General features: G+C 44.2%; 1 protein-coding gene across 7 annotated transcripts in view; it reads left to right on the forward strand.

The window, feature by feature from the left end:
* Nucleotides 1–25860, forward strand: part of LOC112252249 (A-kinase anchor protein 13-like) — a 180438-nt gene that overhangs the window by 69092 nt on the left and 85486 nt on the right. For all 7 annotated transcript variants that reach the window (XM_042323078.1, XM_042323076.1, XM_042323079.1 and 4 more), the window contains exons 3-8: nucleotides 1343–1496; nucleotides 5373–5696; nucleotides 14756–14942; nucleotides 18164–18359; nucleotides 18761–20915; nucleotides 23274–23353. In XM_042323078.1, the coding sequence (XP_042179012.1) occupies nucleotides 1343–1496; nucleotides 5373–5696; nucleotides 14756–14942; nucleotides 18164–18359; nucleotides 18761–20915; nucleotides 23274–23353 (3096 nt within the window). The remainder of the gene's footprint in view (nucleotides 1–1342; nucleotides 1497–5372; nucleotides 5697–14755; nucleotides 14943–18163; nucleotides 18360–18760; nucleotides 20916–23273; nucleotides 23354–25860) is intronic.

The following is a 25860-nucleotide window of genomic DNA, read 5'->3' on the forward strand; positions in this document are numbered from 1 at the left end:
TCCTTTGTCCTCCATACGTACAACATCTGTAAAGTCCCTCAGTCAATTATTGAATTTCAATCACAGATTCAACTACAAATACCAGGGAACATTTCAAAAGCCTCGTAAAGAAGGGCAGTGATTGGTTGATGGTTACCAGTATCAAATCAGACATTGAATATTCCTTTAAGCATGGTCAAGTTAATAATTATGCTGTGGATTACAGTATGTATTAAACCACCTAGACACAAATATACAGTCGGCCTTCTGAACTGAGCTGCAGGGAAGGAATGAAACTTCTCGGGGATATTACCAGAAGGCCATTAGTGATTTTAAAACAGTTACGTAGTTTAATGGCAGTGATGGGAGAAAACTGAGGATGAAACTCAACATGCAACTCAATATTACAAACATGTTCTTAATGTTTGGTAGACTCGGTGTATACTGACTGGAGTTGATTACCAAGAAGACAGTGCATGTTCCTGAGTGGCCAAGTTACAGTTTTGACTTAAGTCTGCTTAAAAAAATATGTCAAGACTTGAAAATTACTTGACAGATGTTGAAGAATTATGAAAAGAATAATGGGCTAATATTGCACAATCCAGGTGTGTAAAGCTCTTAGTGACTTACCCAAGAAGACTCGCAGCTGTAAACACTGCCAGAGGGGTTTCTAACATGTAATGACTCAGGGAGCTGAATACTTATGTAACGCCTATATTTAGTTATTGAATTGCTATCGATCTTTTAAAAATGTTTTAAAGTCTTTAACTTTCACATTAAATAGTATTTTATGTAGATTGTTGACAAAAAATACAATTAAATCCATTTTATCCCCCCCTTTGTAACACAATAAAATGTGAAGAGATCCAAGGAGTGTGAATACTTTTGCAAGGCACTGTGCATGGCAAAAGAGTAATTGACTACTGGAAACACTACCTAGATTTGAATTTAATTCAACTACCACCAAGCTACTGCAAAATGTAATTCAATTACTAGTTGAACTACATGTAGTTCACTACTCCCCAACACACACATTTTCTTACGCAATACACTGTAATTACATAAGGCAGGGTAATTATTGTTTTAGCAGGGTTTGTTTTTCTGTATACAGTAGAGTGTTCCAACCTACATTACAGGTTGATAGTGATATAACAAAACCCAGCCTCTTCCTACTATAATAGACAGGTGTTGATACCTGCCCACCATGATCTTAATGTTCTCTGTTTCTGTTTGGGTTTCTCCTCTGGTTTATTTGCCATGCTGTTGCAATCTCTGACAATGTAAGCTATTAGTTAAAACTATGTCAATCAAACTTTGTAGATCAAATGTATAACTGTATTTCTATTTGTCTGTCTTGTTCCAGGGTGAGTGTCTTCTGACGGTGCAGCTGGGTGATGGAGAGCGTTTGGAGGATGAGGAGAATGTAGAGTTCTACCTGCTTTTTGCTGGCACCACCCAGAGGCACCTGACCAGTACCTTGAGGATAAGCCATGTCACCCTACAGGCTGTGTGCCCAGGTAAATTCCACCATGCACCACACACACACAACTGGTTGCTAGGTCTGATGCTGGACAGTCGTACAGGTGGTGGCAGATCCGTTTGGATTAACCAAATCTTTTATGATTACACACACACACATAATGTGGTTCTATCCTCGTGGGGACCTACAATTCTATTCCATTCAATTCTATTTTCCCTGACCCTAAAGCACAGGAGGTTGGTGGCACCTTAATTGGGGAGGACAGGCACTTGGTAATGGCTAGAGTGGAATAGGTGGAAATGTATCAACAACAAACACATGGCTACCATTTGCCCCTTTTTAGCCATTATTATGAGCCGACCTCACCTCAGCAGCCTCCGTTGCCCTAAACCTAACCCTAATTGTAACACTAAACCTAACCCTAATTGTAACACTAAACCTAACCCTAATCGTAACACTAAACCTAACCCTAATTGTAACACTAAACCTCACCCCTATGCTTAAAATAGCCTTTGTCCACATGTGGATGTGGGAAATGTCCCCACAAGGGAGATTACTTTCCTTGTTTTACTACACACACACACACACACACACACACACACACACACACACACACACACACACACACACACACACACACACACACACACACACACACAGCATATGTTTTACTATCCTTGTGGGGACCTAAAATTGATTACCATTCAAAATCCAATTTTCTCTTATCCTAACCCTAATTCTAACCCTAAACTTAATTCCTAGGCCTAAAATAGCCTTTGTCCCCACGAGGGATAATTGTCCTTGTTTTACTATCTTTGTGGGGACTTTGGAGGATTTCCGGTGCCCACGAGGATAGTAATACACACACACCCCGCTCTTCATGGGCACAGAGAGACATTTCCAGCTAATGATTTGAGCTTTATGGTTCCACTGAAATGGGACGAGCCTCTTGGCAGCTGCCACAGGAAAGTAGCATTTGTAAATGACTGCTTCTCTCCTAGATGTATGCCATCTTGCTTTTTTCACAGTCATGGAAATACATTGTTATAATGTGAGAACATTGCTCAATAATTACAGTCGTATGAAAAAGTTTGGGCACCCTTGACAATTTCCATGATTTCCATTTATAAATGGGTGTTTGGATCAGCAATTTCATTTTGATCTATCAAATAACTGATGGACACAGTAATATTTCAGTAGTGAAATGAGGTTTATTGGATTAACAGAAAATGTGCAATATGCTTCAAAACAAAATTAGACAGGTGCATAAATTTTGGCACCCCAATAGAAATATCATATCAATATTTAGTAGAGCCTCCTTTTGCTAAAATAACAGCCTCTAGACGCTTCCCATAGCCTCTAATGAGTGTCTGGATTCTGGGTGAAGGTATTTTGGACCATTCCTCCTTACAAAACATCTCCAGTTCAGTTAGGTTTGATGGTTGCCGAGCATGGACAGCCCGCTTCAAATCATCCCACAGATTCTCAATGATATTCAGGTCTGGGGACTGGGATGGCCATTCCAGAACATTGTACTTGTTCCTCTGCATAAATGCCCGGGTAGATTTTGAGCAGTGTTTTGGGTCGTTGTCTTGTTGAAATATCCAGCCTCGGCGTAACTTCAACTTTGTGACTGATTCTTCAACATTATTTCCAAGAATCTGCTGATATTGAGTGAAATCCATGTGACCCTCAACTTTAACAAGATTCCCAGTACTGGCACTGGCCACATAGCCCCACAGCATGATGGAACCCCCACCATATTTTACTGTGGGTAGCAAGTGTTTTTCTTGGAACGCTGTGTTCTTTTGCCGCCATGCATAACGTCCCTTGTTATGACCAAATAACTCAATCTTTGTTTCATCAGTCCACAGCACCTTGTTCCAAAATGAAGCTGGCTTGTCCAAATGTGCGTTTGCATACCTCAAGCGACTCTGTTTGTGGCGTGTGCAGAAAAGGCTTCTTCCGCATCACTCTCCCATACAGCTTCTCCTTGTGCAAAGTGCACTGAATTGTTGAACGATGCACAGTGACACCATCTGCAGCAAGATGATGTTGTAGGTCTTTGGAGGTGGTCTGTGGTCTGTGGACTGTTTTTGACCTTTCTCACCATCCTTCGCCTTTGCCTCTCCGATATTTTACTTGGCCTGCCACTTCTGGCCTTAACAAGAACTGTGCCTGTGGTCTTTCATTTCCTGACTATGTTCCTCACAGTGGACAATGACAGCTTAAATCGCTGCGATAGCTTTTTGTAGCCTTCCTCTAAACCATAATGTTGAATAATATTTGTTTTCAGGTCATTTGAGAGTTGTTTTGAGGCCCCCATGTTGCAACTCTTCGGAGGAGAGTCAAAGAGAACAACAAATTGCAATTGGCCACCTTAAATACCTTTTCTCATGATTGGATGCACTTGTCTATGAAGGTCAAGGCTTAATGAGCTCACCAAAACAATTGTGTGTTCCAAGTAATCAGTGCTAAGTAGTTACAGGTATTCAAATCAACAGAATGACAAGGCTGCCCACATTTTTGCATAGCCTATTTTTCACATCTGATTTAATTCTGATTTCATACAACTTAATATTGCTACACTAAAAATCTTTGTCTGGACAATACCCAGTACTCAGCTTTTATTAGAAAATGAATGGCATGCCACTGTGATCATTTTCTGGGACGACAGAGTCAATTATTATGCAGCCTCAGAGGGGTGCCCAAACTTTTTCATACGACTGTATATCTATCTGTCTGGTTGTTGGCTATAAACCATGTTTTCATCAAAGGGCTGTTTATGTCTAGGCAGCCTTACCAGAAGAAGACTTGGTGATAAAACAAAAATATATTTAGATGTTTTTGTCTTTCACCCGGCTTCAGTTACCACCCTGAGCAGAATGCAGGGTCCATGTAAAACATGGCTGAAGTGGCATATTGATGATGGTATGATGGCTGCCCTAGCTTTGATTTATCGGTGTTTGTGTGTGTGTGTGTGTGTGTGTGTGTGTGTGTGTGTGTGTGTGTGTGTGTGTGTGTGTGTGTGTGTGTGTGTGTGTGTGTGTGTGTGTGTGTGTGTGTGACGTCAGCAGAGCCATGAATAAGAGTATTTGGGTCTTCTGTCCTATCACTCCTGTTTCATTATATGAGCTCTCCTTAACTAAGTCCTTTTGCTGTGGAGTCCATGCATTCTTAGAGGGAGGGAGGAACATGGTAAACAGCTCTGTATATCACGTCACTAGGCCATGTTTTAAACACTTTTTGTTGTTGCTAATAGGTTTTGATGGTAATTTCCCCTCTTTGTGACACCTATAATGAATATTCCTCTGATTGTGAGAATAGCATATTTACCTTTTGGTTCACAGGCCTCTTCAATGTTACATCTCTATCTGTGGTCTGTTTTAAAATGGTCTGTTTAATGGTCCACTGGGATGGAGGCTAGATTCATGTTTGTCTGCTTTGAAACCTGTTGACCCCATGCAGCCAAGTTATTTGGGCAAGCAACGTGGCAGTTACTCTGTCACTCCCACCCATATTAGCTGACTAGAGACATACATGCTAAAGGCTTCCTTTTCATTTCTCTGTGGTTTTTAGAACTATTCACTGACAAATAGTGTTTAATGTTTGGACTTTGTGCATCTTAGCAACCAGAGAAGCCACAGAACTCAAGCCAGCATTGCAGCAGGACAGTGGAGCTTGAACATGGTTTTCTCTGTTCTTCTCTCTGGAGTCTGAGCTGTAGGGCTACGACACACTGTAAACTCACACTGTAAACTCACACTGTAAACTCACACTGTAAACTCACACTGTAAACTCACACTGTAAACTCACACTGTAAACTCACACTGTAAACTCGCACTGTAATGTATATTTGGCATGTTTGAAGCACGTGTGCAGGTTATATTAACCCTCCATCCTCTCTCCCCAGCCCATGACTGCTGTGAGTCGGTGCAGGTCACGCTGTGCTCTGCGCGGTCTGATGGCTCGGTGGACCCTGTGGCCGAGGAGCGCTTCCAATTCGTCCAGGACCTGGCCTTCGACATGGCCCAGTTCCTGGTGAGCGCTGCAGGGCGGGCCGACGGTCTGGAGGGGGCTCTGCTGCTGGATGAGTGCCAGATCCCCCTGCAGGAGTGTGAGAGACTAGACGAGAGCCTCTCCCTGGCACTCAGACACCTGGCCCTGCCCCAGGGGTGGAGCGTCCTGGGCTCCAACGTAGGCACACCACCAGGCCCCAACCTGGACAACAGCATTGGTGAGTAGGGATGGGGTCTCTGCTTTGTGTGTCTCTGTGCGTCTACCTCTGTATGTTTCTCACAGTTTAGTGTTGCAGCACGGTCTGTCTGTACATTATTATGCCTTATACCCTCTTAATGTGCCTGTAGATTTCCTACAGTATGTGTTGCTGTGTTCTGTTCACACCTCAGTGAGGTAATTAGGGAACATTTGTTGTTTCCACCGAGAGATGATTTGGCCGGGGTCCCATTCCGCTGTGTGAGTAGTGGAGCGTGCCCACCAGGTGGTTCACTAATGATACTCCAGCTCCGCCTGTGCATTAATGTTCGCAACAGCCACCTACGGCTTTAGGATAAAGATCCACTCCAGCTAACGGCCAATCAGAGGTCACTTTATTCATTTTGTGTTTTTTTGGAGGGGCTCTGACATGTGTAACTACTTTCAGTCAAACTGCAGCGATTCTGTTAATTGGCACACAGAGGGTCCTGACAGAGGAGAGAGTCTGACTAGAGAAGTCTACCCTAGAAAGGAGAGGAAGGGCTTTAGCTGAGAGAGCAGTGTCCCCTGGGATAGCACCAGTTCTCCTCTCCTGATGTTCATGTGTACACCCACTTTATTTCCTCTGTGTTTCTGTTTTCTGCTCCTATTGGGTCATCATCATAAATCAGGAATGCAATGTCAGATATGCTAAAAACAAACATTCCCACCCAATTAATAAGTAGGCAGTAACACACAGTGTTTATATGGTCTATTAACCAGAGCCTGGGACATATTCTGGAGCACAAAAGGGGACATTTGGGATAAATGTCAGCTCTAGTCAGAGAGCCTCCTACTCCCTTCTCTCTCTGCTCCTCTCTCTCTGCACCAGTAATAAGAGATTGTGGTAAAGGAGGAAAAACCTGGTATTTTAGGATGAAATAATTGTGCACAAACAGTCATGAAAAAACTAGAGGCAGATGAGACAGACAGGCAGCCCTTTCAGCCACTTGAATGTATGGCCCTATAGCAATATACTGTAATAGTATAGGACCCATAGGTCATCATGAAAACTATTGGCTCCTGCTGGGTAATTTGGAACACCGTACTGGAGAAGACAGATTAAACAAGACATTTCTGTTTTCTAACATTGTCAGTGCTTAGCAATTATAATCCATCATACACATATCTTTAGTTAAGAATGTAAACTCCAGGCTGATTTGATATTTACAGCAATACTACAGAAAGCCATTTGAAGGACCTTTCAGTTCTTTGTGCTTCTCATGCCCTGAGACTTTTGTTGACATAGGCACATATGAGCTGTGTCCCAATTGACGAGGATGCTGCCTCCCAATCCCAAGGTACCTTAAAGTGCTGCCTTCTAAGGCGCCTTCATTCAGGTTGTGACTACAGGGGGTAAAGCTATGACCGGAAGTGACTTTTGTAGCAGGTTAGGAGAGCATTTTATCTAACTCTGTCTGAACCTTTTCCTAACCTTAACCTAAGTCCCCAACCTGCCACTTTAATTATCATAACCTGCTGCGTAGATTCTCCTAACCTGCTATAAAAAGTCCTTCCGGTCGTAGTTGTACTCCGTCTAATCAGAACTCTTCATTCGGCTATTTTGAAGGTAGCATCCCATGTATCCTTTGCTGGGTGGGCTAACCCACAACACCTTGTTTTTTTCCCAGCTGACATTAAGTTGAAGTAGCCTTCTAATCTAGTTAGATTGCATCATATCACCGTTCAATATTAGTTGTCAACTAATATAACACCACGTTATCTTGAACATCCGTGTCATTTAATAATATGCACGGGTGTGATGGTTTGATAGTATGAATTAATCACAATGCAAGCCTACTTATTAGAAAAAACAATAGAAGCTCGAATGCAATATTAGCTTCACACTGAAACACCACGATTATGGTTATTAATAATTCCTAAACACTCAGTAAAATAGCTTATTTAGCTATATAAAAAAAAATCGTAGCCTCTATCATGCATGCAAGCTTACCTGTCATGTCCACAACGATGGAGCAGCACACCAAGCAATATGCGAGAGGAGGACCCTATAACGTAGGATAATTATTCTGGTCGGTGTCAACTTAATTCATTAACAGGTACTGAGGAGATCGACTCTGTTACTTGTTTACTTGTTATTCATGTCAGATATTTAAATTTTGGGATAGTTGTTCACTGAATTGCTAGCTCACCCTGCTACAGTGACTACGATGTAAACAAATGTCTCGCGCTCAGTGGAATGGGAATGCCATATCACGTGATGCTGCCTTGGGCCTTGTCCCAAATGGAAAGTGCTACCTACTAAGATAGGTTCATTTGGAAGCAGGTAGGCAGCAGGCAGCTGCCCTTTGGATCGGGACACAACCATGGTCTGAATTCCAAAGCCCTAAAATCGGTATGCTGTGTACCCATGTCTGCGTTTAGTCTACCGTCTGTGTATTTAGCTTTGACTGATGACAGCTTGTAATACTAACAGAATGTGTTTAGTCCTCTAATGTTGGTTCCAATTCCTGCATTCTGTCAGAGCTGTGCCACTGACTGCTGATGTGGTGAGCAGTGCCTCTGTCAGGAATAGATAAGAGGAACACACAAATTCACAGAGCTAGAAGACTGAGCCCCTCCTATCAGCCTCTCAAAGGACTGCTTTGTCTTGTCCACTCAGTGATAGATATATCCCTATTAAACACATTGGGATAGGTTTATAGTATCAGAATGGCTTTGATCCTTTTTTTCTCAGGGATTCAGCATGTAAGAGCACAGGGATCTGCCTAGTAACAATGTACAGAACAAGCCAACAATGTATGGCGAGCTAGAAACACCTGTCAGATTGGCCGGTTTATATGCTTCAGGTGGTTCTGGGTCTGACGTGCACCCATATGAAAGCATGCTGTCCTCTATTTGGTAGGACATGTGAGCCTGCTTATATCCCCTGTGCTTTTCATCTCCTCCGGTTCCACTATTACCTAAGGTCTTCCCTGATAATATTTGATTCCAAAACGCTTTGATGTTTGAAAAAAGAAAAAGGGGAAAGATGAATGGTCCTTTTAGAATAGATGAAGCTGCAGTCAGGTTAGGAACATTGCATTCCTCTCCCCAACCTGCCGGTAGAGTGGGCCAGCTGTTTAATGCCTTATCCAGCCCTGGCATTTCCTGAAGCTGGTCCAGGGCACCTTGGTGAGGCACAGTGAGCCTTGAAACTGGACCTAGCAGCAGGCCACCTGGCCCAGAGGCTCTCTCTGTTAGCTGGCTCTGCTGGCACCGCCCGGTCTAGAGGCTCTCTCTGTTAGCTGGCTCTGGTGGCACCGCACGGTCTAGAGGCTCTCTCTGTCTGCTGGCCCCGCCCGGTCTAGAGGCTCTCTCTGTTAGCTGGCTCTGCTGGCCCCGCCCGGTCTAGAGGCTCTCTCTGTTAGCTGGCTCTGCTGGCCCCGCCCGGTCTAGAGGCTCTCTCTGTTAGCTGGCTCTGCTGGCACCGCCCGGTCTAGAGGCTCTCTCTGTTAGCTGGCTCTGCTGGCACCGCCCGGTCTAGAGGCTCTCTCTGTTAGCTGGCTCTGCTGGCCCTGCCCGGTCTAGAGGCTCTCTCTGTTAGCTGGCTCTGCTGGCCCCGCCCGGTCTAGAGGCTCTCTCTGTTAGCTGGCTCTGCTGGCACCGCCCGGTCTAGAGGCTCTCTCTGTTAGCTGGCTCTGCTGGCACCGCCCGGTCTAGAGGCTCTCTCTGTTAGCTGGCTCTGCTGGCACCGCCCAGTCTAGAGGCTCTCTCTGTTAGCTGCATGATGGCACCGCCTGGCCTAGAGGCTGTCTTTGTTAGGTGGCTCTACTGGCACCTCCCGGCCACAGCCAAAAACTAATTCTGAGTAAAATAAAGCACAGAGGGGCATTAATATCATGAAAAACGCAGAAAAACTCCTAAAGGCATATTTCATCCCTTGTCAAATCGGCTGCCAGCGCTCTAAATGCCAACAGAGGATCTGCTAGCATTCCAGCGCATCGCCCGGCGTCTATTAGACTGGGGGTTTGTGGGAGAAAAGTAGCCATGAGAATCCAGCACTGGTGGAAAATCTGATTTGTTAGTGTCTCTCCCTACTCCTGTAAGTGGTTGTTGGAGTGAGAGTTCTACCATAGAATGGGGCTGACAGAGAGGAAATGACGGCCCATGCTCATATTGTCTCTGTGTTTCTACAAATCAGATCCACTGAACTGAGTCTGTAGAGATCTGGAGCGGGGTTGATTTTATTTTTCACGTTGATAATTTCCCGTCAATGAGTCTAGGCGTTCTCATCTGCCACTGTAGGCCATTGAGTTTATATTGTTTATTATGCATGCAATATGGTAAGTTTGGGTATTACAATTTCCTAACATTTGTTTTGTTCTTTTTGTCCTGTGTGTCTGTCAGGGTGACGAAATACAGTGCCTGTTTTTCTTGTTTGACTTCCCTTTTTCTCTGCCATCTTCTGACAGGAAAATGAGACCAAAACATAAAAACAACCTCTACTCTGCAGTGGTGATTACAATCTCTGCTTCAAGACTCCTGGGGCCTCATTTATCAACATTGTGTAGAAACTATTCTAAAATACTACTTACCAACAGAATTTAGAATGTTTGTACGCATAGAAAAAGTGTGATTTATCAAACAATCCTACGAGCGTCATACTCACAGTGGTAGGAGATGATAACTGTTGATAAATACCAATTCTTCTCAGTGCTCGTGCACAACCTTGGCTATTTGGTTCAAATCAAACTTTATTTGTCACATGCGCCGAATACAATACCGTGAAATTCTTACTTACAAGCCCGTAACCACCAGTGCAGTTCAAGAAAGAGTTAAGACAAGATTTACCAAATAAAATAAAAATTTTAAATTTTAAAATTAACACAATAAAATAACAATAACGAGGCTGTGTACAGGGGGTACCGGTACCGAGTCAATGTGCGGAGGTACAGGTTGGTTGAGGTAATTTGTACATGTAGGTGGGGTGAAGTGACTATGCATAGATAATAAACAGCGAGTAGCAGCAGTGTAAAAACAAATGGGGGTTATGAATGTAAATAGTCCGGGTGGCCATTTGATTAATTGTTAAGCAGTCTTATGGCTTGGGTGTAGAGCTTTGACCCAGTGATGTACTGGGGTGTACGCATGATCCTCTGTAGCGCCTTACAGTCAGATGCCGAGCAGTTGTCATACCAGGCGGTGATGCAACCCGTCAGGATGCTCTCGATGGTGCAGCTGTAGAACTTCTTGAGCAGCTGGGGACCCATGCCAAATCTTTTTAGTCTCCTGAGGGGGAAAAGGTGTCATCGTGCCCGCTTTCCAACTGTCTTGGTGTGTTTGGACCATGATAGTTTGTTGGTGATGTGGACACCAAGGACCTTGAAACTCTCGACACGCTCCACTACAGCCCCTTTAATGGGGGCCTGTTCGGCCCGCCTTTTCCTGTAGTCCACGATCAGCTCCTTTGTCTTGCTCACATTGAGGGAGAGGTTGTTGTCCTGGCACCACACTGCCAGGTCTCTGACCTCCTCACTATAGTCTGTCTCATCGTTGTCGGTAATCAGGCCTACCACTGTTGTGTCATCAGCAAACTTAATGATAGTTTTGGAGTCTTGTTTGGCCACGCAGTCGTGGGTAAACAGTGACCACCATCTATGGTAAAAATCATCCCTTTAAAGCCAGTGGGGAATATACAACTCCGTACCATGAAATAGCCTACAACGGCGCAACCAAAAAAAGCTTAGAACAAAACACTGAGTACAACCAAAAGGTTTCATTTGGCTGCCTCGGTTATATTTTGATCATTAAAAATTCAAACCTAAGTATAAAGCGAGGACCAATTGGGCCATTTCAAGTTGCCTTAGCAATGGAAAATAGAGTTCAAATGAGTAGGCAAAACTCACTAATAAGCCATCCGTCCTCAACAGCTCCCTCCTGTAGGCCTCCACATTTAGCAGTGTTTTTTGCGCATCACATAACCTATCACATGTACATTAAGAGTGGAAACCTTTTCTGTTCACATAGTTGAACTCATTATGGGATGGTGCTTTTATGGTGATGTGGGTGCCGTCTATTGCTCAGTTTATATTTGGGAACCCATTGATGGCAAAGAAACCCCTCTTGACTTCAACCTGTTGTGCGATGGTGTTTTGCTGATGATTGCATCCAAAACATTGGCTCATAGAGGGATGTGAGATGCCGATCTGCAATCTCCCGCAGAAACGTGTCTGTTGCCAAAATCCAGAGGGTAGATAGCTCTTTGATGTGCACCGGAATGGAACGTTGGCCTTTCTAAAGTAGGTCTCACATCCTCACAAAGATCCTATGAGATTGGTTTTGGGAAACGATATCTGATGAACCAATCTGTACTTTCTGCAAAAAAGTCCCACCTGACTCTAAAAACGCACTCTCTGCGAAATGCAGCGTGTGCCAAATCTTCCAACATGATCAGCCCTTTCTCATTGTCTCACTGGTTTATAGTATTTCAACAGAGGTTTCAATTTCACACGTGCCTCTAATTCAGCAAAATGACTGTACTTTATATTGATTAATATTGTAACAAAGGCACTGATATGGTCAAATTATATATAGCCTCTCAAGATATGTTGCATGAATTCACAATGGAAATACAATTAATTAGGCCCACTATCATCATTATTAGGCCCACTGTCATAATTTTAAAAAAGGTCAACATATATTTTTTCCTCATTCTGTGCTTGACAAGCAGCTCCCTCATTCCAGCACTTGGCACGCGTGTGTATGCATGGTCATGGTTGTGTGTAAATTCACACACACCCAACCAAATGTTTACACTGATAAATCTCACACTTTGCGTGTACATGATCCTACGCATGGATTATGTGCAGATTTGTGCCTTCATATGATTGATAAATGAGACCGATCACAATGATGTAGTAGGAGATACAGTGGGGCAAAAAAGTATTTAGTCAGCCACCAATTGTGCAAGTTCTCCCACTTAAAAAGATGAGGAAGGCCTGTAATTTTCATCATAAGTACACTTCAACTATGACAGACAAAATAAGAAGAAAAAAATCCAGAAAATCACATTGTAGGATTTTTTATGAATTTATTTGCAAATGATGGTGGAAAATAAGTATTTGGTCACCTACAAACAAGCAAGATTTCTGGCTCTCACAGACCTGTAACTTCTTCTTTAAGAGGCTCTCCTGTCCTCCACTCGTTACCTGTATTAATGGCACCTGTTTGAACTTGTTATCAATATAAAAGACACCTGTCCACAACCTCAAACAGTCACACTCCAAACTCCATTATGGCCAAGACCAAAGAGCTGTCAAAGGACACCAGAAACAAAATTGTAGACCTGCACCAGGCTGGGAAGACTGAATCTGCAATAGGTAAGCAGCTTGGTTTGAAGAAATAAACTGTGGGAGCAATTATTAGGAAATGGAAGACATACACAAGACCACTGATAATCTCCCTCGATCTGGGGCCCCACGCAAGATCTCACCCCGTGGGGTCAAAATGATCACAAGAACGGTGAGCAAAAATCCAAGAACCACACGGGGGGACCTAGTGAATGACCTGCAGAGAGCTGGGACCAAAGTGACAAAGCCTACCATCAGTAACACACTACGCCGCCAGGGACTCAAATCCTGCAGTGCCAGACGTGTCCCCCTGCTTAAGACAGTACATGTCCAGGCCCGTCTGAAGTTTGCTAGAGAGCATTTGGATAATCCAGAAGAAGATTGGGAGAATGTCATATGGTCAGATGAAACCAAAATATAACTTTTTGGTAAAAACTCAACTCGTCGTGTTTGGAGGACAAAGAATGCTGAGTTGCATCCAAAGAACACCATACCTACTGTGAAGCATGGGGGTGGAAACATCATGCTTTGGGGCTGTTTTTCTGCAAAGGGACCAGGACGACTGATCCGTGTAAAGGAAAGAATGAATGGGGCCATGTATCATGAGATTTTGAGTGAAAACCTCCTTCCATCAGCAAGGGCATTGAAGATGAAACGTGGCTGGGTCTTTCAGCATGACAATGATCCCAAACACACCGCCCGGGCAACGAAGGAGTGGCTTCGTAAGAAGCATTTCAAGGTCCTGGAGTGGCCTAGCCAGTCTCCAGATCTCAACCCCATAGAAAATCTTTGGAGGGAGTTGAAAATCCGTGTTAACCAGTAACAGCCCCAAAACATCACTGCTCTAGAGGAGATCTGCATGGAGGAATGGGCCAAAATACCAGCAACAGTGTGTGAAAACCTTGTGAAGACTTACAGAAAACGTTTGACCTGTCATTGCCAACAAAGGGTATATAACAAAGTATTGAGATAAACTTTTGTTATTGACCAAATACTTATTTTCCACCATAATTTGCAAATAAATTCATTAAAGATCCTACAATGTGATTTTCTGGATTTTTTTTTCTTATTTTGTCTGTCATAGTTGAAGCGTACCTATGATGAAAACTACAGGCCTCTCTCATCTTTTTAAGTGGGAGAACTTGCACAATTGGTGGCTGACTAAATACTTTTTTTGCCCCACTGTATCTCCTACTACATCATTGTGATCGGTAGGGAGAAGGTCTCCATAAGACGTAATCACTTACTCACACTGAATTGGACTATAGCTGTGTATTTTTTTAGTTAGACACACAGTTAGTCAGGCCTTCCTGGTGACTCAGTGTGCATTGAAGCAGAGAATCAGCAGTCTGACCAGTAGGAGTGAGAGGGTAGGAGTGGGTGGGGTTAATAGACATATGACTCAGGAAGGACAGTGTGTCACACAGGTTAGGGGGCGGGACTCTGACAGGGTTATCAGTTAAGGCTGATAGCAAAGGTGGGAGGGGTTAGGGAGAGTGGAGAGAGGGACGACCGTGTCCACCTGCAAACGCACTGAGGGATTTACATATGAACATACTGTACTGCAAAACAGATTATTGGTCACACGGTAGTAGAGAAAACAGGTTGGATATTAAGCAGAAGCTGGAGTGTTGTTGGATGCTCACTGGCAGGACATCATTGAATGTGTGTTGTGTTCTAGTTAGAAGGCTGTAACTGTTGACCGTCTCTGAGCCCAGTGTAACTCTCCCTCCCTGTGTGTCCCGTTCAGCTGAGCCCGGTCCACACGAGACCCTCTTGCACTTTGCGGCTCGGCGCGGTCTGCAGAGGGTAGCCTTGTTTCTGCTCCAGCAGCCAGGAGGCAGAGAGGCTCTCAGACTGCCCAACAAGCAGGGCTCTACACCAGTCAGCGTGGCAGAGAAGAGGGGCCACGACCAGCTACAGCAGCTCTTCACTGAGTAAGTACTTAACTGGATCACATACTGTATATTACACACAGGATCTAAACATGAATAACCTTTTAATAGCCTTTATTACACTAGTAATAACCTTCAGATACATTATTGTTATGTTTCTATGGGAGTAGGCTGGCTAGCCAATCGTTTCTACTAACCCTGGGACAGACTGTATGCTGAACATCAGAACTTGCTGAACTAACAGTGTCATCATAATATATTCTGCTGTTTTATCTGTGAATGAAAGGCACAGCCCTCTCCACAGTATTTATTGGCTCTCAACATCATCACATCTTTACCTAGCACCTCTTCCTCTTTTTTGAACACATACTCTTGCACTCCTATATTCTTCAAGACATTAGCTAACAAACTAGGATTTGGAATCCAAATCAACGAGAGGTCTTTATGTAACCATGGGAATGGGAGCAGCTCTATGGTTAGGAGGGACTTGTTGTGGATGTTGAAATGTGTTTGGAGTGTTGGCGGTACACACAGATAAGCAGACCGACCAAGGACAAACTCCAGACTGCTGCTGTAAACAGCTGAAGTCAGCACAGAAATCAGCACAGAATCCATCTTTATGTATATGCACTTTGTTAAAGTACATAAAATCAGACTAGTATGGGTCTTTTGTCGTGGGATAAAATCACAAAATGTACCTAGAATTAGGAGGAAAAGTGTACGTGCTAGATGACAGCTCGTAGACTGCACAGCGTTCTCACCGGCTGTGATAGCTGTATGGGACTGTTTTCATGTGCTCTGTGACACATCTGAGCTGTATAAAAACACCAGGCACCACATGGCGGGAAATAGATGTTCTAGGGTCCTTGTATACAAACTGTCAGAGCTTTATCAGATTTGATCTAGCAGGGGTAGTTCTGTCCTATTGGTAGACGATGAACACAACCTCCACTGGCACCTCACCAAACCAGTTTGTTTACCTGTTCCATCAGTGTCCGTAACACGGTGGTGATCTGTTCTCCAGCTGAGCACATATGAGCATCCTCATTACAGAGATCACCTGAGATCACCAGCTTTCTCTATAACATGGAGATTGAGGTGTCGCCCAGTCCTTGACAGAGATATGCTATCCTGTGCTGACCAGAAACCGTAAAGAGTTGGCCCAGGGACACTCTCAGGCCACATCAACGGTGTCTCTCGGTCGGTCTGCGTCACACAGGCTGTCCCCTGGGTCACTGGATCCTGGGTGTCTGTCAGCCGTGCCCTGGTTTGGTGAAACCTTATAACCATAGGAAAGAAAAGGGCCTGGTGGGAGCTCCTCGGAGAGTTAGTGTGTGTGTGTTACAGAAGAGAACCAAGCTGTAGCTTTTCTCCATACCAGACCAGCATTTTCTTCTTACCTACACTACCTGTACTCCTTCACCTGGACACCAAGCCTATCTGTCTGATATTGTTAGGGGAAGCTGCTATGTTTTTGAAGTAGTCCTGAGTTAAGCTGGGAGTAGAGAGATTGAGTCACCTGGCTGCTAGTGTTAAATGCTCTGAGACAGGATTAGTTCAGGTCAGGGAGAAGCAGAGGGCCTGCTGTTATTTGGCACAAAAAAACTGTTAGGTGTCATGACTGAATTCCAACTCTGAAGACAGCATACATGTGTTAATTCCACCTGCTGACTGTGGGAAGAAGTTGGTTAAGTTGTATACTAGTGATCTAGTAATAAAGTAGTAAAAGCTCTAACATGTATAGTGCAGTTCTGTGTGTTGTTAAGATATCTCCCCTGGATGTGGAGAGAGTTGAGGCTGCCTCAGGCCCCACAAAGTGCCTCTGTTCTTCCCCCGCCCTGCGTCTTGCCTTTCAGTCCCCACTGAGTGATGTCAGGGGGTTGCCATGGACACCCATTCAGCCCTTTATTGCCCTGCATTGGCACTGAGCGCCATGAGGCAGGTGAGAACAGCCCCAGATCGCATCACTACTGCAGACCTGGCTTCAAATACTATTCGAAATCTTTTAGTGTTTGCTCTAACCGGCCTGGAGTACCATATGGCCGGGATATGACGTTTTTGGGACTGTTCCATTGGTCCAATATGCCAGGCAAGCTCAATCAAGCACAGATTTAGTATTTTAAATGATTTCAAATACTATTTGAACCTAGGTCTGCACTCCTGTCCCAGGGGCTTCATGGGGCTGGGGCTAGAGGGGGACTTACATACTCCCTCATTCCTTTTGTTTCTAAAGCCCTATTTCCATCAGATTGTTTTGTTGTGTCTCTCACCGGAGTGTACCAGCAGTGACATCATCACCCCTGAGTCAGTTGGGGTCAGTTACACGCATTGTAAGAGAGTAGAAAATGTGACTCTACCCAGGCAGAGACAGACCCAGAGCCAGCTCAACAGGACAATACACTGCTATAGACGTTTCGACCCTACCTGGGTTTACCCATTACAAGACACATTTAGTCTAGAACCATGAAGGAAACTTAATTTGAGCCTGTTTGGTCTCTTTTCTTCATTTTTGTTACTCAGTAGAAGTGTTTTCACGTGAAGTAGATTAGAAAGGGAGAGGTAGTGTTTTCACGTGAAGTAGATTAGAAAGGGAGAGGTAGTGTTTTCACGTGAAGTAGATTAGAAAGAGAGAGGTAGTGTTTTCACGTGAAGTAGATTAGAAAGAGAGAGGTAGTGTTTTCACGTGAAGTAGATTAGAAAGGGAGAGGTAGTGTTTTCACGTGAAGTAGATTAGAAAGGGAGAGGTAGTGTTTTTACGTGAAGTAGATTAGAAAGGGAAAGGTAGTGTTTTCACGTGAAGTAGATTAGAAAGGGAGAGGTAGTGTTTTCACGTGAAGTAGATTAGAAAGGGAGAGGTAGTGTTTTCACGTGAAGTAGATTAGAAAGGGAGAGGTAGTGTTTTCATGTGAAGTAGATTAGAAAGGGAGAGGTAGTGTTTTCACGTGAAGTAGATTAGAAAGGGAGAGGTAGTGTTTTCATTTTCAATTCCACTGATACCGTAGAACAATGAATTAAATACCAGAAAGCTGACCGAGTAGAAGTAGCAATACAATGAAGCTGAACCAGTTTGGAGGTTGGCGGTGGATTGATGAAAGGTTTGGTAGTACACCATGTCTCCAGTGCCTTCCTACCCCCGGAATGAACCTGTCATTCACACTAGGTGATATATTATGGGCGTAGGTAGTGGTGCTGAATGCTGAATCAGTGCTATGTGATTTGGCTACCTCTGTTCTGACACGGTGTGCTCTGTTTGTGTTGGGCAGGGTTGAGACCTTGTCAGAGACCCGGATAAAGACGGAGGAGAGACAGTGTTACCCAGGAGGCCGAGTGCTGCAGCACCACCCTAAACTGAACACATACACCCTGACGGTGGACACGTTGCTAGGGAAACCTCTGCCCAGCCTAAAGGGAGAGGTGGAGGAGCTACAGAAACTCATACAGCGCCACAGAGACGACAAGGTGAGATATATAACTCTGCTTTAAACTCTCTCTGCTTTTAAACCATGTCTGCCTTCATCTCTTTCTGATTTTAACTCTCACATGTTGTTGTTTTAAATCATGACTTGAGGTATTCCTTACAGCTCCTAATGGAGCTAAGGGCTCATACAATACAGTATGTACTCTCAGATCCTACAACCAAATCTTGTGTGCACTAGCTAGCTAATTAATATCTGCCAAAAGAGAAAACATGGCCTATTGTGAGTTACCTGCATGCTCTCCGTTTGTTTGCTCTGAAAGTTTTGTGTACATCTTATCTTTACAGGAAGTTAATATGTGTGTGTGTGTGTGTATAATAAATAGTGTGTGATTTATTATTTGTGTCATTTGTTATTCACACTGTGTTTCTGTTTGTGCTGTAGGAAGATCATGTGCTCCAGCAGCAGTCACCAGATGAGCTGAACACTACAGCAGGATCCAGTGGCATCAGCAACACATCAACACACTCAGCCACAGAGTCCCAGCCCCCCCACAGCCATGCCCAGCAGCGGAGAGAGGGCGAGACTCCAGCTTTCAGCGCACCATCCTGTGGAGACCAGCAGGAGGAAGCTGATAGAGAGAGGACAGGCGTAATCACTGCCACGCAGGGCAGCAAGGCAGGGCGCTGTAAAAGGAACCAGGAAGAGAACGAGAAGTGGAGAGCAGAGACTGAGACGGGCGATAAGGCTGTTGCTGCTCCGACAAAGGCTTCACGAGCCATGGGCCACGCGCAGTCTCAGGAACACACGGAAGCTAAGCATCAGTCCCTGAGGACTACAGGCAGCAGCAGTAGTGGCTGTGGGGACACAAGTGTTCAGAGGACTATGGAAAGGCAGGGCGAGCCTGAGAACATCCAGGAGATGGAGTCTGGGGCTCCTGTGGAGAATGGACAGCACGACAAACATAGCGTTGAGGTTGAGATTGAGTATGCTGAGGCCACTTCTGAATGTACTCTTCAGACTTTGACGGGAGCTGTGAGCCGCCATGAGGCACAAGCTGTAGAGGCACAGGACTCCGAACAAAGACAGGAAACCACTACAGCAGTGACAAGTTATTCTGTGGAGCCCGAGTGGGCCGATAACAGCAACCAGACCTGGGAGTCTGAGAGGGGCGGTACAGACGAGAGAAAGACAGAGGCAGGAAACCCCAGCCAACAGACCAACGGTAGCACTGAGACAACCAGCAGCAGAAGTGGAGAGACTGACACAAACAGCATGAAGCAGAGCCCCATTATGGTGGAGGGAGAGATCAAGAGCAGCCATTCACACAGACCAGGTTGCGTTACAGCAAAAGAACCCAGTGAGCAGCAGGTCCTGGATCAGCAAGTTGAGGATACAGTGGAGGTAGTGGCAACCCCACCACAGCCAAGGCGGGACCAGGACAGCACCCACAGCCAGGGCCACGAGACTGGGCAGGAATGTGAGGAACAGCCGTCCACTGACTTAGCCAGCAGAACAGCTGAGGACAGAGAGAGTGGAGAGACCATGGGACGACAACACTGTGATGTCACGGTCCACACATCCTCTTTTGAGGAGGGGGAACTCGTCCAGTCTGTCGGCTGCTCCACAGACAAACTGCCTAAGGAGGGGACAGTCACAGGACAGGAGGTCCCTGGGAAGAAGGTTTCTGTACAGTGGGCATCGTTCGAAGAGGCAGACTCTCTGGCATGTAGAGAGGAAATAGCAGCCACAGCAGTAGCAGTGGTGGCTGTAGCAGTAGCAGCTGCTGTAGCAAGCCTAGAACAATGCAACTCAAACTCCATGCTGGAGGGAGGCCAGGTACAGGAAGCTGCCGCAGAGAGCCAGAGTAAGCATCAGACTGGACGCAAAGACACTGCACGAAGGTCAGGGGTCACGGTGTCTGAGGCCACTGAGAACCTTAGCACCTCAGACAGGGGTCCGACTGTCTCAGCAAGTCCATTAGAGGAGGATGTGATGGTCAAGAACCCCTCAAAGGGAGCGGATGAGCCTCATGTCAGACAGGGAGAGGAGAACAGTGATCTGTCCAATACCACACATGGGAGTGAGAATGGAGTGGAGGCCCAACTACCAGGCCTGAGTCTGACACAGGAAGAAAGTGTAGAAGCCAGCAGAGAGTGTGCAGACTCCCACTCGCACACGTTATTACATGATGAAAGGGCTGTGGACAGACAGAGTGCTGAGGTCATATCCTCCTCCTCCTCTATCTCCCCAGAGAGATCCTCAGAGCTGACACATCAGGAGGCCATCCCAGAGAGCCCGGCCCCACCAGCCCCACCTGAACATACACATACACCCAGTGACTTGACCCTGACCACCCTTACACACCCAGACAGTGGTACATCCCCGAATCCAGAGCTGACTTCCCCATTGGAGCTAGACAATGGAAAAGGCCTGTATGACGAGCAGTACAGCTCCTCTGTGGAAGTAGTCATTGGCATGTCCTTGGGCCTTCAGTATTCAGACACACTGGAAAGCCTGGATGGTGTGTGTGTGAGAACACTGGATACTAAAGAAGAGCATTCTGAAGATTTAAGACAGCTTGACAAGCCGGTGAAAGGTAAGGCCACATAATAATACACATATAGCTAGTTTGTAGCTAATTATGGCCCTTTTATATCCTGATTTTGCAGTTTTTGTCTTTGTTTTGCTTACATAGATAGGAATTTATTGCTCAAGAAGAATGCTTTTAGTATACAGTTGACGTTTTCAAAGAGGAAGATGACTATCGGCACTAGATGAAATTCAAAGAGGTTTGGGTCATGAGGCTAACCTGAAGCTCATATTTCATTTACATGCACCCTCTACTGCAGGGGTCTCCAACCTTTTCTAGCATCATTTTTTATAGCTTTCAAATAGGCACATTCTTCTATTCTCCCCCTGGTCCTTGATGTACAAGAGATGTGTTTCCTGTCAATATAACTGGTAAAATAATGGTTAATAAGCAACTATAAGGGGCCCCATAAAACAATATTTTGTATTTTCTGGAATTCCGTTTTTTTTTCAGTAGGCCTAACAGCAGAAACATTCCTAGACAGACACATTCCTCTCTTGTTTAATGCACAATTTAAGGTGAATTACACCAAAAAAAAATCACATTTGTTTAGTTATTTTCCAAGACCTCAAAATTGGTCTTCTGATGCATTGACATTGACTCAGGACATTTTCCTGGTTTTAGATTTGTTTTACTCTCAATAATACACATATTCATAGAGAATTCATGAAAATGTATGTTCTGAGTCAATGTCAATGCATCAGAAGACCAATTTTGAGGCGATTCTTTTGTTGTTGTGTATTACACCTTTAATTGTGTATTAAACAAGAGAGGAATGTGTCTGTCTAGGAATGTTTCTGCTGTTAGGACTACTGATACAGCACTTAGTTTGCAAAACAATGGCCAACCAATTGATACAAATAATCATATTCTGTCAGGTAAGCCTGCTTAGCAATTAACATTTACTTGAGAAGGTTTTTGGGGAAAGTTTTTCTGTCTACCCTCAAGACGGTTATCATTAGCATCATTAACTGGCTACGCACAGGGTGATACACAAATGTGCACACCAAACAGACAGACAAGCAATATTGCTGGCAATGAATTGGCAGATAATGTGTTACGTTTGGCTTTTTAAGCCAATAGTGGTGAGCAGGAGTGGGATAATGTCAATGTGGCTTCGACTGGAAAGTAGCTGGGAGGTTTATGTTTTTGACAGTTTACGATGGAACGCATGGAAAAAATGCACGTACTTTCAGAATTGCTTGGCAAGCGACTCATAGTTTGTGTTCTTAGCTTGTATTATTTCTTATTGTTATTGCATTGTGGAGAAGGAACCTGCAAGTAAGCATTTCATTGGACGATGTACACCATGCGTATCCCGTACATACAACTAATTAAAAACTTGAAACTTGAGGATGGCTGCGAGCTGCTGTTAGCTGGTGAACTACCTGTTGGAGACCCCTCCTCTACTGTATACAGTATCTGAGCCTGGCCCAGCTGCTAAGTTCAGGCCCAGTGTGCATCCCTCAAAGGCTGTTGAAGTGCACCGCCTGCTCTGAGGCATAGCACACTGTCGTATGACTCTGAGCATGTGACCATTAGTTCAGCTATGTGTCAACTGCTGCTAAAGAGAGGCTGTCATTTGTCATGACATTCTGGCGATGTTGAACTACGGAATATTTACGTCAAACAAGTCCCCAAACAGAAATTAGAACAAAATGTAACTTAAGTCCATAATATTGTCAGCTTCAGTATGTGAATTAGAAGAAGCTTAATTTTCAGGAGAAACATAACATGAGACTCTGGCCTCTGGTCCTTTAGTCAGTCTGAAAAGGTCAAAGGCTTCATATCAGTCAACTAGAGTGCTATGTGAATGGAGCTGGCTGTGTATTTATGTATGTCAGTCTGTGTATCCAAGCAACAATACAATGATCTCACCAGACCTTACAGTAGGTTCTGAAAATAGAGGTAGCCTGAACGGTGGTCTTCCACTCGGAGCCCCGGGCCAAATCTTGGCAGTCTGTAAGCACATGGCTACGCCCTGGCCCTTTCCCGTCTGGATGGGAATATGAAGCAGAATAGATCCTCTACATCTACACTGATGTGGTATAAATAGCAGGGCAGTGTTGACTGATGCTGAGCAACATCATTGTTCCCTAATAGAAATGACTATGTTTCCCCCAACCTACCTCCTCTCTTCCTGCATGACAGCTGGTTTGTTGTTGCTATCCAAATGGTTGTCAAGGCATAGACCATCTTATACATTAGACACTACTGGTATGATTCGTTATTATGAGTATATGTTTTGAGTTCAAATGAAGTTTCATTTACTGAGAGGATTCTGTGTTAGTTTTTCCATAAGGTCATGGCTTCATATTCCTCTTCCTGTGTCATACCTATGTCTCTTACTGTATCTCTCCCCAGACAAAGACATAGTCTGTCCATCCCAGGGAGAAGAGAAGGAGAAGAAGGAATCCCTCTCAGACACGGCAGACTCTACACTGGTGAGTTTATGTTCATGTGTTTATGAATGTACAGTCTCAGGTTGTTTAATAACTTGGAACATAAGTAAAAACGTACTGTGACTCCAGTTCCCACAAATCAGGGGGAAGTCACATGTAGTTTGATTAATGTAACATTTTTCGTGACTGGGAGACTATTTGTTTCTGGGAAGCAGTCTCACCTGACCTCACTAAATAAACCCTTTTCATGTTTGCCTTCACTTTTGGGGATGTCCGTACAAACATGACGCACTTTTCGGCCTGATATGTTGAACTCTGTCTTCTAAAAGTCGAGTGGGAAGATTTGGGAAAGCTGTGGCCATGCGGTTCACTGTGTGTGTGCGCCCTGCCCTGCCCTGTTTAACCAGGAGAAAAGAAAGATGACCTCACTGTATCTTCTCTCCCCTGAGAGGAGTGATATGAAGGGTAAGAAACAAGCCGTAGAGAGGGAGGCAGAAATAACAGTCTGACAACAGCAGCAGAAGTGTGAAGGAAGGGAGGGAGAGGAAGTGTCTTATTACCAGCATGATACATCCACACCAGCAGGGCCAGGGCACTGCCCTCCATCACAGCTCTAGAAACATATCTCTTCCTATGGGAAGCCATATTGTTTCATACCATTGTCATTATCGGTTTTTGACCACCTCGTTCTAAAAGGTGTCCTTCTGTTGTATAGTAGGTATTAGAAACTTGGTGGTTCGAGCCCTGAATTCTGATTGATTGACAGCCATGGTATATCAGACCATTTATTTTTACTGTTCTAATTACGTTGGTAACCAGTTTATAATAGCAATATAAAACCTCTGGGGTTGTGGTATATGGCCAATATACTGTACCACGGCTAAGGGCCAGTATCCAGGCACTCCGCATTGCGTCGTGCTTAAGAACAGCCCTTAGCCGTGGTATATTGGCCGTATACCATAACCCCTCAGGCCTTATTGCTTAATGATGTTATGGTGAGGGACTGACCTTGCAGATGTAGGCAGCCTTCCTTTGTGATTGTCTTGTGGTATTTTGTGTCAGCATAGGCCACAGAGCCTATGTGACTGGGATGATCTCATACTGTATACTTCATTCATGTCATATGCTTCAGCCACAAACACATGGTGTGTGGCACCACTGTTGCAATCACACAAACAATCACACCACAATCTCACAGTGTGCTCGTCATCGACGTTGTTTAGCTTAAACTCTGTCTGCAACTATGATACTTGTATTTCCTCATGAGGTATTTTAGTATTGTTCAGTTCTAATTTGTTCTGTACTTCTGTTCCCCCCACCAGTCTGAATCTGGCGGAGCTGTGCTGCTCTCATGCTAATCTGGGGAGTGGCATGTATACGTATACAGAGCCTTCAGAGTAGTTATTCCACATGTTGTTGTGTTACAGCCTGAATTAATCATGTATCACCCATCTACAATACACACAATAGCCCATAAGGGCAAAGTGAAGACATGTTTTCATTTTTTTTTTGCGAATGTATTGAAAATTAAATACAGAAATATACATTTGGCAGCGATTACAGCTGTGAGTATTTCTGGGTAAGTCTCTAAGTGCTTTCCACACCTGGATTGTGCAACATTTGCCCATTATTATTTTCTAAATTCTTCAAGCTCTGTTGATTTGGTTGTTGATCATTGGTAGACAACCATTTTCAAGTCTTACTATAGATTTTCAAATAGATTTACATTCCCAGTCAAAAGTTTGGATACACCTACTCCTTCAAGGTTTTTTCTTTATTTTTTACTATTTCTACATTGTAGAATAATAGTAAAGACATTGAAACTATGAAATAACACATGGAATCATGTAGTAACCAAAAAAGTGTTAAACAAATCAAAATATATTTTAGATTTTAGATTCTTCAAAGTAGCCACCCTTCGCCTTGATGAAAGCTTTGCACACTCTTGGCATTCTCTCAACCAGTTTTGTATTGAGGAAAAAAGTTAATTGCTTTACCACATTATTTGCAGTGTTACTTTAGTGACTTGTTAAACAGGATGCATTTGGAATAGGTGTTTTCTGTACAGGCTTCCTCCTTTTCACTCTATCAATTAGGTTGGTAATGTTAACTTATAATGTTGTTGATCCATCCTCAGTTCTCCCCTATCACTGCCATTATACACTGTGACTGTTTTAAAACCCTCAAGTCAATTTTCGCTCCCCTGCAGGAATCTAATTAGCATATTTTTTTTCTTTTTAATTCCGAAAATTGTTCTTCTCAGGCTATTATGACCCCTCTATTATGACCCCAACATGTCAGTTGTTTTGCTGTAGGATGCCTACAAGCCTCAAAAGACCTGTCTGAAAATAGCCCAGTACCAGTTTGAAAAACTGATGGAAGTATACACTGAGTGTTCAAAACATTAAGAGCATCTTCCTAATATTGAGTTGCTCCCTCCCAGCCTTTTGCCCTCAGAGCAGCCTTAATTCATCAGGGCATGGACACAAGGTGTCAAGTGTTCCACAGGGATGCTGGCCCACTAGATGTTTTAAAGTCACAATTGGCCT

The sequence above is a fragment of the Oncorhynchus tshawytscha genome, linkage group LG06 (genome assembly GCF_018296145.1).
Source record: "Oncorhynchus tshawytscha isolate Ot180627B linkage group LG06, Otsh_v2.0, whole genome shotgun sequence".
Lineage (NCBI taxonomy): Eukaryota > Metazoa > Chordata > Actinopteri > Salmoniformes > Salmonidae > Oncorhynchus > Oncorhynchus tshawytscha.